The 13,599-nt window shown below is 39.9% G+C and overlaps 1 protein-coding gene across 1 annotated transcript in view; it reads right to left on the bottom strand.

The window, feature by feature from the left end:
• LOC133541393 (ras-related protein Rab-26-like) overlaps nucleotides 1-13,599 on the bottom strand; it is a 124,051-nt gene that overhangs the window by 10,162 nt on the left and 100,290 nt on the right. Inside the window, exon 6 of the mRNA XM_061884791.1 lies at nucleotides 4,189-4,254. Coding sequence (XP_061740775.1) covers nucleotides 4,189-4,254 — 66 coding nt within the window. The remainder of the gene's footprint in view (nucleotides 1-4,188; nucleotides 4,255-13,599) is intronic.

Genomic DNA, 13,599 nt, shown 5'->3' with positions numbered 1-13,599 from the left:
GTGGGAGGTGTGTGTGCTAGAAATGACTACAATTGTACTTTTGGGACTGCAACCATTTCCGTCAGCAACGATTCAGAGGCCGAGGAAAGTTATTTAATTTAAACAACTCAAAAATGCTTTGTAGTGACCTTAAAATGGGAACAAATTACATAACGACATACATTTCTTTTCTTTTCTTTTTTATATTCTCTCATTTTTTAAGCTCTCTTTAATTGTTGCAAATGAACAGTGTCTAGGGACACAAAGTATTGTTTGAGCGTCACTAACAGAGATTCATTTGGGGGGCCCTGTCATGAGGGCGGTTCCCCTGTCTTTTTTTTCCCTCTTGTGTCTGCAAGTCTCTCCCTGGTCGTCAGTTGCAGGTGTCCTGTCAGCCATCCAAGCCCACCTGCACCTAATCAACGACCTGACTTAAGCCCTGGATCTCCACCCAGCCAGTGCCAGTTCGTCTGTTGCCTGTGGTACACTCTAACCTGAACGCTATCATTTTGACCTTTGTCCTGAACCTTTTTTTGATTCCTGTTTTTTGTATTTCCTCAGATGCTTAAGAGACTTTTGACCCCGTCTTCCTGGAGCTGAATTTTTTGTTACTCTTAAATGATTTTCTATACTGATTTTTTGTTATTAAATACACTTTTTACTAATCCGCAATTGGATTCCTTTTTGAGACCGTAACAGGCCCTCCGCATAACAAAAACAATGTGGTCATTTAGTACCATGTTAGAAACTACCGTGCGAGCTGCACAATAAAGCTTGGCGAGATTAACAATGACTAAACACTGATTCCAACGCATTTACCGTATTTTCCAGACAATAGGGTTTATAAGGTGCCCTGCCAATGAAAGGTCCATTCAGGTCTTGTTTTATACCAGGGGTCGGCAACATTTACCACTCAAAGAGCCATTTTGACCCATTTCACAAAATAAAGAAGATAATCGGAGCCGCAACCATTCTCGCTATAATCTGCTGATGGTGATCCCAAATAACAATAATAAGGGCGTGCTATGAAGCCATTGCCTTTGACGCCTTCTACAACATGTACAAACAGCTTGCCAGCCCAGTAACATGTCGTACGTGGCTTCCGCTAATACACATACACGACTGCAAGGCATATAGTCAACAGCCATACAGGTTCACTGAAGGTTGTGATATAAACAACTTAAACACCCTTACTAATATGCGCCATACTGTGAACCCACACCAACCAAGAATAACAAACACATTTCGGGAGAACATCCTCACAGTAACACAACATAAACGCAACATAACAATTACCCAGAATCCCATGCATCCACAACTCTTCCAGGCTATATTTTATACCCCGCTAGCACCAAACCCCCGCGCCCCCCTCCGTGCGTTGGTTGAGATGGGTGGGGTTGGGGGTGCGGGGGTGTATAATATAGCCTGGAAGAGTCATGGATGCATGGGATTCTGGGTAATTGTTATGTTGCGTTTATGTTGTGTTACTGTGAGGATGTTCTCCCGAAATGTGTTTGTCATACTTGTTTGGTGTGGGTTCACAGTGTGGCGCATATTAGTAAAGTGTTAAAGTTGTTTATATCACAACCTTCAGTGTAACCTGTATGGCTGTTGGCCAAATGCCTTGCAATCTCGTACGTGTGACGATAATACCAGCGAGATGCATGAGTCCGGCCGGCACGCAGATAGCATGGTGTAAAGGCGGGCGATGACATGTTGTTGAGGACGTTAAAAGTAAAGCCATCACGGCACGCCCTCAATATTGTAGTCCGAGTGAAAATCGGAGAATGTCCGGGAGAGGCACCAAAATCCTGAAACCCCCCAAAACAATCAGGGGGTTCGGCGATTATGCAGCTGAGCCACATCAGAGTGGCCAAAGAGCCCCGGGATGCCGACCCCTGTTTTATACCCAAGGCGCACCGGATTATAGGGCGCATTAAAGGGGTCAAATTATTAATTTTTATGGGCGGACAATCCATCAAGCGGTGCGGCTTCCAAGTCGTAGTTAAACATTTTGACAGATTTTTGAGTGCCTGGTGTAATGTTCTTTATTTGCATCGGAACATTTAAAGTATTTACAAATCTACAAATCCTAATAATAATAATATAATAATAATAAACTGTATTTCTAACTATAGACTAACTATATCTATTCTAACTGTTACTGCCCTCCTGGTAACATTTAGAGATGCTACCTCAGTAGAAGCATTTAAGTCCCATCTTAAAATTCATCTGTATACTCTAGCCTTTAAATAGACCCACTTTTTAGACCAGTTGATCTGCCGTTTTTTTTCCTTTTATCTTTTCTGCTCTGCCCCCCTCTCCCTTTTGGAAGGGGGGGGGGGCACAGGTCCGGTGGCCATGGATGAAGTGCTGGCTGTCCAGAGTTGGGACCCGGGGTGGACCGCTCGCCTGTGCATCGGTCGGGGACATCTCTGCGCTGCTGACCCGTCTCTGCTTGCGATGGTCTCCTGCTGGCTCCAATATGGACTGGACTCTCACTATTATGTTAAATTCAATATGGACTGGACTGTCACAATATTATGCTAGACCCACTAGACGTCCATTGCATTCGGTCTCCCATGGGGCGGATGCCCACATCTGCGGTCCTCTCCAAGGTTTCTCATTGTCATTCATATTGACATCCCACTGGGTTGTGAGTTTTTCCTTGCCCTTATGTGGGATCTGAACCGAGGATGTCGTTGTGGCTTGTGCAGCCCTTTGAGACACTTGTAATTTAGGGCTACATAAATAAACATTGATTGATTGAGTGATAATAATAATAAATTAATTAATTAATAATAATAATTACAAATCGTATACCATCTACTGGTCAGAATTGTCTTTACACCATGTACAAAAAAAAAAATGCTTCGAGGTCGGTAAGCACAACCAGAAATATTCCGTACATTAGGCACTACCCAAAGTCATACTAAAACATGTTAACAGATTTTTGAGCCTTTTGTGTAATGTTCTATATTCTCAAAGTGTTGGGCTTGCATGCTAGCGTCATTTATTGAACAGGTGTCAACTTGCAGTCCTCATGTATCTCATATTTGCTTCAAAATCGTTAAACACAACTAGAATTGATATATACATTAGGCGTGTCGGGTTGTAAGGCGCACTGTCGAATTTTGAGAAAATGAACGGATTTTAAGTGCGCCTTACGGCCCGAAAAATACGGTAAGCTATTTTTCAGAGATCGTTACTTCGTCAACACAGTCAGACCGGATGTGACTCGGAACAATAATATTGCAAAGTGTGTGACAGGTGGGAAAAAGAGAACTGTTGAAAGTTGAGCGTGGCCCTGTTTAAACGAGACATGACTGCTGACTTTAAAAAAAGTGCCTTTTAAGTTCCTGCATTTATCTTACCTGACACTCGTTTACAACACCATTTCTTCAAATACGTTCAAAATCACTGAGAAATAGCTATTTTTAATAAAAGATTTTTGTCTTTGTTTCCACCTCCTCTTTTATTCCGCTTGTTTTGGTTTTTAAATTGTCCAGCCATCAATTACGATAAATTACACATTTTAAATAGAGGAAAACATTATGGTTTGTTTTTTTTTTTAGACATTTTGGGGCCCCTAATGATAAGTCTGTTTTGAACAATAAGGCACTTTTAAAGTTTAATTTCTGTTCCATTTAACTTAAAATCTGTCAGAACTTGGACTATGAGGTGGATTGTTTTTCCGACGCAAAGGAAAGTTGGCACGAGCGAGACGTGAATGTAAGTACATATTTATTCTTAAACACTATCACTAACAAAAGGCAAACACAAGGCGCGCACAGTGGCGGAGAACAAACTTGACTACTGAAAACAAAAACTTGCACAAAGGCATGACTATGGACAAAAGAACAAAAGACACTAACTAACTGTGGCATTTAAACAAACCAAAAACGTACGTGGCATGGACAGAATGATTAAGCAGCATGGCATGACATTAAGGGAGTTGAGGTATAAAGTCGCCAGGCTGACTTCCTGGCAACTTCCGGTTCAAATAATAGCTATGATGAGTGCTAAACAGATGTGAGACATGAGGACAGGGGCGTGACATGAGGACAAGGTGAAAACTAATGAGTTGCTATGGTAATAAGACAAACAAGGTAGTGCAGGAACAAGAACTGACTGTCCAAAAAACAAAACCAAACATGACCAAAACAAAACATGATCCCATAGACGTGACAAAATCGAATTTGGTCTTGCCTTGTTTCCGAGTATCATGAGCACCACATCCTGTTGGGCGTACTCGTGGATCTCAGTCAGCCACGCCTGGGGACAACAAGACAGGAGACAGTTGAAATTAGGGCAGGAGAAGACAGTAAAAAATGCAATTTCTTGACCTGTCTTATTATATTTCCATTACATCACGTTGGTCCATTTTTAATCCCTTAAACCCGATTGACTTGAAGTTCCTCCCACAGTTCAACGCACTACAAACACACTCACTGTAATTTTGGCACAGGGTCATTTTTACCACTGTGTTACATGGCCTTTCCTTTTAACAAGACTCAGTAAACATTTGGGAACCTAGGAGACCAGTTTTTGAAGCTTTTCAGGTGGAATTCTTTCCTATTCTTGCTTGATGTACAACATAAGTTGTTCAACAGTCTGGGGTGTCCGTTGTGGTATTTTAGGCTTCATAATGCGCCACACATTTTCAATGGTAGACAGGTCTGGACTACAGGCAGGCCAGTCTAGTACCCACACTCTTTTAAGCCACACTGTTGTAACACAAGGCTTGACATTGTTTTGCTGAAATAAGCAGGGGCGTCCATGATAACATTGCTTGGATGGCAACATATGTTGCCCCAAAACCTGTATGTACCTTTCAGTATCAATGGTGCCTTCACAGATGTGTAAGTTACCCATGTCTTGGGCACTAATACACCCCCATACCATCACAGATGCTGGCTTTTGAAATTTTGCGACTATAACAATCCGGATGGTTATTTTCCTCTTCGTTCCGAAGGACACAAAGTCCACAGTTTCCAAAAACAATTTGAAATGTGGACTCGTCAGACCTCAGAACTCTTTTAGACTTTGCATCAGTCCATCTTAGATGAGTTTGGGCCCAGCGAAGCCGGCAGCCTTTCTGGGTGTTGTTGATAAATGTATTTTGCTGTGCATAGTAGAGTTTGAACTTGCACTTACAGATGTCGCGACCTACTTTAGTTACTGACAGTGGTTTTCCGAAGTGTTCCCGAGTCCATGTGGTGATATCCTTTAAACACAGATGTCGCTTTTTGATCCAGTACTGCCTGAGGGATCGAAGGTCTGTAATATCTTCGCTTACGTGCAGTGATTTCTCCAGATTCTCTGAACCTTTTGATGATATTACAGACCTTAAATGGTGAAATCCGTAAATTCCTGGCAAAAGCTGGTTGAGAAAAGTTGTTCTTAAACTGTTGGACAATTTGCTTATGCATTTGTTCACAAAGTGGTGACACTCGCCCCATCTTTGTTTGTGAATGACTGAGCATTTCATGGAAGCTGCTTTTATACCCAATCATGGCACCCACCTGTTCCCAATTAGCCTGTTCACCTGTGGGGTGTTCCATATAAGTGTTTGACGAGCATTCATCAACTTTCTCAGTCTTTTTTGCCACTTGAGCCAACTTTTTTGAAACATGTTGCAGGCATCAAATTCCAAAAGAGCTAATATTTGCAAAATATTATCCTGTCTTTGCAGTCCATTCAATTGAATATAGGTTGAAAAGGATTTGCAAATCATTGTATTCTGTTTTTATTTACCATTCATACAACGTGCCAACTTCACTGGTTTTGGGTTTTGTACAAAGGTACACTTCATTCACTCACCGTCTACCAAAAAAGTCCGTTACAATATACATAATATTGGATTTAGAGAATATTCAAACCCTGTATTTAATCAATCAAAAAATATTGAAATTCAATGATTTGGTGTGTTTTTAAACAGCTAAAATTATTTATGAAGCAAACTATAACTTGCCACCCAAGAATGTGCTGCAAAACAAGGAACATACACTACAGTACCAAAAGTATCCAAACTGTTCCCACAAGGTTGGGAGCTTGGAATTATCCAACATGTTTTGGTATCTTGGAGAATTCAAAGTTCCTTTCACTGGAACTAAGGGGCCAAGCCCAACTCCTGAAACACAACCCCACATCATAATTCCTCCTCCACTAAATTTCACACTCGGCACAATGCAGTCAAAAATGTACTGTTCTCCAGGCAACCTTCAAACCCGGATTCGTTCATCAGATTTCCAGATGGAAAAGCGTGATTCATCACTACAGAGAAGGCGTCTCCACTGCTCTAGAGTCCAGTTGTGATGTGTTTACACCACTGCATCCCACGCTTTGCATTAGACTTGGTGATGTATATCTTAGATGCAGCTGCTCGGCCATGGAAAACCATTCCATGAAGCTCTCTGCGTACTGTACGTGGGTTAATTGGAAGGTCACATGAAGTGTGAAGCTCTGTATAAACTGACTGTCGGCGACCTCTTCCTCTGACCCCTCTCTGTCAGTTTAGGTGGCCCACAACTTGGTGGCTGAGTTGCTGTTGTTCCCAAACTCTTTCATTTTCTTATAATGGAATATAATTGGAATATTTAGGAGCGAGGATATTTCACGACTGGATTTGTTGCACAGGTGGCATCCTATGACAGTTCCACGCTGGAAATCACTGAGCTCCTGAGAGCGGCCCATTCTTTCACAAATGTTTGTAGAAACAGTCTCCATGCCTGAGTGTTTGATTTTGTCAAACACCTGTGGCCAGGCCAAGTGATTAGGACACCTGATTCTGATCATTGGGATGGATGGCCAAATACGTTTGGCAATATAACGTATTTGCTGAGGTAACTATTTGTCCTTAGGTGATTGACCATGTGTCTAATGCAGGGGTGCCCACACTTTTTCTGCAGGCGAGCTACTTTTCAATTGACCAACTCGAGGGGATCTACCTCATTTATATATATCATTTATATTTATTTATTTATGAAAGAGACATTTTTGTAAACAAGTTAAATGTGTTTAATGATAATACAAGCACGTGTAACACATATCGATGTCTTTCTTTCACGAAGACAAGAATATAAGTTGGTGTATTACCTGATTCTGATGACTTGCATTGATTGGAATCTGACAGTAATGATGATAACGCCCACATTTTCAAATGGAGGAGAAAAAAAGTTGTCCTTTCTGTACAATACCACATGAAAGTGGTTGGTTTTTGGCATCTAATTCATCCAGCTTCCATACGCTTTACAAGAAAAAAATTGACGGCAAATTCCGTAGCTTGCTTGATTGACATTCACGGCACCCGAGGGTCTTGTGAGATGACGCTGGCTGCTGCCAGTTCATTATTATGAAAAAATGACAGAGAGGAAGGCGAGAAACACTTTTTATTTCAACAGACTTTCGCGCCGTCCCATCCGTCAAAACTCTAAAGGCCGTCTGCACATTTCCTATCTTCACAATAAAAGCCCTGCTTCATGCTGCCTGCGCTAACAAAATAAGAGTCTCGGAAAGCTGTCGTGCACAAGTGATGTGCACGCCAGCTTTCTGAGGGATCGCTTGTGCACGCCAGTTTTTCGAGACTCTGTATTTAGTTAGCGCAGGCAGCATGAAGCAGGGCTTTTATTGTGAAGATAGGAAATGTGCAGTCGGCCTTTAGAGTTTTGACGGAAGGTACGGCGCGAGAGTCTGTTGAAATAAAAAGTGTTTCTCGCCTTCCTCTCGGTCATATTTAATAATAATGATCTTGCAGCAGCCAGCGTCATCTCACAAGACCCTCCGGTACCGTGAATGTCATTTAAGTGACGTCTTGGTGAAGATTGATGATCACTAATTTTTAGGTCTATTTTTTTTAAAAGCCTGGCTGGAGATCGACTGACACACCCCCCGCGGTCGACTGGTAGCTCGCGATCGACGTAATGGGCACCCCTGGTCTAATGGTTGTAACATTTTGATATTGCATTTTGAACACAACCCTTAGGGGCGCCACAAACCTGATTTACAGCTGCGACAAGCTATAAAAATGGGATAAAAAGTAGAAAACCACACAACTTAAGCAGGACTGTATTTGTATTGTGCATGGAAAAAAAAAAGAAGCTTTTACTCTTGTGTACTTCAGCAGCAACCCAGTTAACGAGCCTTTACCTGAGCCCACCAATTAGATGCTCTCATTTTAGCACATTGCAAACAGCAGGGGTCACCAACGCGGTGCCCAGGGGCACCAGGTGGTCCGTAAGGACCAGATGAGTCGCCCGCTGGCCTGTTCTAAAAATAGCTCAAATAGCAGCACTTACCAGTGGGCTTCCTCTATTTTTTGAATTGTATTTATTTACTAGCAAGCTGGTCTCGCTTTGCTCAACATTTTTTATTCTAAGAGAGACAAAATTAAAACAGAATTTGAAAATCCAAGAAAATATTTTAAAGACTTGGTCGCCCGATTGTAGCTGAGATAGGCACCAGCGCCCCCGCGACCCCAAAGGGAATAAGCGGTAGAAAATGGATGGATGGATGGTTCTTCACTTGTTTAAATAAATTCCTTTAATTTTTTTACCTTGCTTCTTATAACTTTCAGAAAGACAATTTTAAAGAAAAAATACAACCTTAAAAATTATTTTTGGATTTTTAAACACATATACCTTTTTACCCTTTAAATTTCTTCCTCTTCTTTCCTGACCATTTAAATCAATGTTCAAGTATTTTTTTTTTTTGTAAAGAATAATAAATGCCTTTTAATTCTATTCTTCATTTTAGCTTCTGTTTTTTCGACGAAGAATATTTGTGAAATATTTCTTAAACGTATGATGATTCAAATTAAAAAAAAATATTCTGGCAAATCTGTAGAATCAAATTTAAATCTTATTTCAAAGTCTTGAATTTCTTTAAAATTTTTTGTTCTGGAAAATCTAGAAGAAATAATGATTTGTCTTTGTTAGAAATATAGCTTGGTCCAATTTGTTATATATTATGACAAAGTGCAGATTGGATTTTAACCTATTTAAAACATGTCTTCAAAATTCTAAAAATAATCTTAATCAGGAAAAATTACTAATAATGTTCCATAAATTCATTTTTTTTTTATGTTTTCAAAAAGATTCGAATTAGCTAGTTTTTCTCTTTATTTTTTTCCGGTTGAATTTTGAATTTTAAAGAGGCGAAATTGAAGATACACTAAGTTTCAAAATTAAATTTTCATTTTTTTCGTGTTTTATCCTCTTTTAAACCGTTCAATTAAGTTTTTTTTTAAATCAATTATTCTGTACAAAAAACCTTCCGTAAGAGGAAAAAAAATCTACGACGGAATGACAGACAGAAATACCCATTTTTTATATATATAGATTTATTTATTAAAGCAAATTGGCTATTTCTGGCAATTTATTTAAGTGTGTATCAAACTGGTGGCCCTTCGCATTAATCAGTACCCAAAAAGTAGCTCTTGGTTTCAAAAAGGTTGGTGACCCCTGGTCTACAGTGTCTGCCTTCACGTTGCCTTTCAGCCAACAGGGTCAATGCCAACCTGGTTCATCCTTCACACCCTTGCAGAGTTGTTTGTCCTCTGACAAGTTTAAGCTTGTAATTAAAGCAGGCAATATATTTGCTGTTTGTTAAAGGGGCTTTCGCACAGGTCACCTTTTTGCCGTAGGGCATGTTAAAAACAGGAGATGACAGAAGGTATGTTTTGTCCCTTTTGTCGCCAAAAGGCTTACACAGTATGTCTAATAAGGAATTACTAAGTTATTGGCCACTTGTTATTTTTTAATCATAACATTAGGCAATTTTCATTTTATAATGCATAGTAAAGCAGAAACCCCATCAGCTGTGTGACATCTGTTTAACAATAGTGTTGAGGGAGGTGGTTTCAAGTCCAAAAATGCAAAATTCGACAGCAGGCTGCCAGGAACTGGTGATTTAATTCAAACCACGATACAACAACGACAACAACAAAAATAAATAAATGAAATGCTTGACACAGCTACAGAAACTCCAACTAAAGAAAAGAGTGAGTACCATATATATATATATATATATATATAAATATATATATATACCAGGGGTCGGCAACTCAAAATGTTGAAAGCGCCATATTGGACCAAAAATACAAAAACAAATCCGTCTGGAGCCGCAAAAAATTAAAAGCCATATTACATACAGATAGTGTGTCATGAGATATAAATTGAATTATGAGGACGTAAAGGTAACCAAATGAGCTCAAATATAGCTATAAATGAGGCATAATGATGCAATATGTACATATAGCTAACCTAAATAGCATGTTAGCATCGATTAGCTTGCAGTCATGCAGTGACCAAATATGTCTGATTAGCACTCTACACAAGTCAATAACATCAACAAAACTCACCTTTGTGCATTCACGCACAACGTTAAAACTTTGGCGGACAAAATGAGACAGAAAAAGAAGTGGCATAAAACACGTCCTAGAAAGTCGGAAAAAGTTGTACATGTAAACAAACTAGGGTGAGTTCAAGGACCGTCATAATTTGTAGGACAAAACAGCGCTCGCCAAATACTCGAATCAGTGAAGCATGTTTAATATAAACAGTGTGCTTTATAACAATTAAAGAGGTTTGTGTAATGTTTGTCCTCTTACATAAACCATATTAAAACAACATAATATGTTTTTTCCCCCCTCATCTTTTTCCATTTTTCATATATTTTTTGAAAAAGCTCCAGAGAACCACTAGGGCGGCGCTAAAGAGCCGTGGGTTGCAGAAACCCCGATATATACAAAAGTAATAACAACACACAGGTAGGAGTGTCATGATCTGTGGTCTGGATTCTGTTTAGTTATGTTCTGTTTTATTTAATGTAAGAACGTGGACTTCGGACATGGCTCTAAGGTAAATACATGATTTCAATTTTAACTCAAAAGCTACAAACAAAAGGCGCTCACTGTGGAGGCACACAGGGAATAAAACTAACACAAAGGCAGAACTATGAACATGAAACAAAAACACTTACGGTAACGAGAACAATGGCATGGAGCGAACAAACACAAGAGATCCCACATGGGCAGGGCAAGAGATGAATGATGTCATTAGAGTAACGGGTAATGTCGCCAGGTCGACTACCTGGCAACTACAGGCTTTAATAATAGTGACATGATTAACAATATTCATATTCATATGAATGTTGTTAATCCATTTGGTCAGGATGCCACACGAACGCCTCCCAAGGGAGGTGTTTAGGGCACGTCCAACCGGTAGGAGGCCACGGGGAAGACCCAGGACACGTTGAGAAGACTATGTCTCCCGGCTGGCCTGGGAACGCCTCGGGATCTCCCGGGAAGAGCTGGACGAAGTGGCTGGGGAGAGGAAAGTCTGGGCTTCCCTGTTTAGGCTGCTGCCCCTGTGACCCAACCTCGGATAAGCGGAAGAAGATGGATGGATGAACGGATGATTAACAACAGGTGCGTGAGTTCAACCAAATGAGGGAGGTAAAACTAATGGTTGTCATGGAAACTAAAACAAACCAGGGTGCGCAAAAACAGGAACTAATGGAGTCAAAAACAAAACAGAACATAACTAAACAGAATCCGGACCACAGAACATGACAAGGAGGATCTAAAGCAGGGGTGTCAAACGTGCCTTTCCTTTTTGGGCTGAATCTAACCAAAAATATATTATTTTCAGTGAAATAACTGGTAAAAAAACGTCTCTGTTGTTTGCTATCTTGTCTAACCTTTGAGACACAGTAGTACCTCAAATCACAAGTCCGACTGGTTCTATGACCGAGCGCTTAACCCAGGGGTGTCAAACGTACGGAACAGCGGGATGAGTTTGCTAAGTATAAAAATAAGCCAACATTTTTAAATGAAAGAAACTGCTGTTCTAAATGTGTCCACTAGATGTGGCAATAGCAATTATTTGTATCTCTGTAGATCATGGGTGTCAAACTCTGGCCCGCGGGCCAAATCTGGCCCGCAGTGTAATTTATTTTGGCCCTTGAGGCAATATCAATTTAGCATTAGAGCTGGCCCGCCGGTGTTATACAGCATTAACTGCTAATACTCATACTTGCCAACCCTCCTAATTTTCCCGGTAGACTCCCGAAGTTCAGTGCCCCTCCCAAAAATCTCCCGGGGCAACAATTCTCCCGAATTTCTACCGATTTCAACCTGGACAACTATATTGGGGGCGTGCTTTTAAGGCACTGCCTTTAGCGTTCTCTACAACCTGTCGTCACGTCCGCTTTTCCTCCATACTAACAGCGTGTCACATAATATTTGTGGCCTTTACACACACACACACACACACACACACACACACACACACACACACACACACACACACACACACACACACACACACACACACACACACACACACACGCACACACACACACACACACACGAGTGAATGCAAGGCATACTTGGTCAACAGCCATACAGGTCACACTGAGGGTGGCCGTATAAACAACTTTAGTACTGTTACAAATATGCGCCACACTGTGAACCCACACCAAACAAGAATGACAAACACATTTCGGGTGAACACAACAGAACAAATACCCAGAACCCCTTGCAGTACTAACTCTTCCGGGAAACTCCCAGCAAACTGACCAATAATTAACGTTTTATTCATGCATTTTCTCTTGCTACTTCAAGGCTTGAATGTTTGGTTCATTCATTATTGTTATTTTATTTTCAAATTTATTATTAGCCTGTGGGAAAAAAAATTATATTTACCTCAGAAGATTGCAAATAGAAAAAAAAGCATAACATTTTTATTTAAATTTTATTTGATATGCCATTGATATTTTTTTTAATTATTATTATTATTATTTGGAACTGGATTTTTGCATGTCACTAAAGTTATATAAGCCTTGCTTGTTCAATATTTAATGCAAAACTTGTTTGGGTCCCTATTAAAAGGTTAATTTGTTCAACCTTGGCCCGCGGCTTTGTTCAATTTTAAATTTTGGCCCACTCTGTATTGGAGTTTGACACCCCTGCTGTAGATGATGCTCCATATGTAAAAAAATAAATAAATAAACCAAATAATGTTAGTGCACCAGTCGAGGAAAGTGAGCAAACTACATAAATAATATCCTGTAATTTGATTTTTATAGAATTTTTGTATCTTGATCGATTAAAAAATAACACCAACGTGTTGACTGTTGAACATTATCACATAATTTATTTAGAAAGAATAAATAACTACAAATAAAGATAGAATACTATTAATCTTAACATATAAGTGTAAAAAATAAACAACCCAACAGCATTATGATTTGTACATTTTCAGAATGTGCTTGTTCTATTTTCAAACAGAGAAATCAATCTGAAGTTGTCTTTATTTTTAAGTTATCGTGTCGTGATTTTACCAGTCCGGCCCACTTGGGAGTAGATTTTTCTCCATGTGGACCCCAATCTAAAATGAGTTTGACACCCCTGGTCTAAAGGAAGTTAATTTGAAGTTAAATATATTTATATAACGTTTTTCTCTAGTGACTCAAAGTGCTTTTTCATAGTGAAACCCAATATCTAAGTTACATTTAAACCAGTGTGGGTGGCACTGGGAGCAGGTAGGTAAAGTGTCTTGCCCAAGGACACAACGGCAGTGACTAGGATAGCTGAAGCGGGGATCAAACCTGGAACCC

This window comes from Nerophis ophidion, linkage group LG23 (assembly GCF_033978795.1).
Source record: "Nerophis ophidion isolate RoL-2023_Sa linkage group LG23, RoL_Noph_v1.0, whole genome shotgun sequence".
NCBI classification, from domain to species: Eukaryota; Metazoa; Chordata; class Actinopteri; order Syngnathiformes; family Syngnathidae; genus Nerophis; species Nerophis ophidion.
The sequence above is the reverse complement of the archived record's forward strand: the minus strand, read 5'-3'. Positions and strand labels throughout refer to the sequence as shown.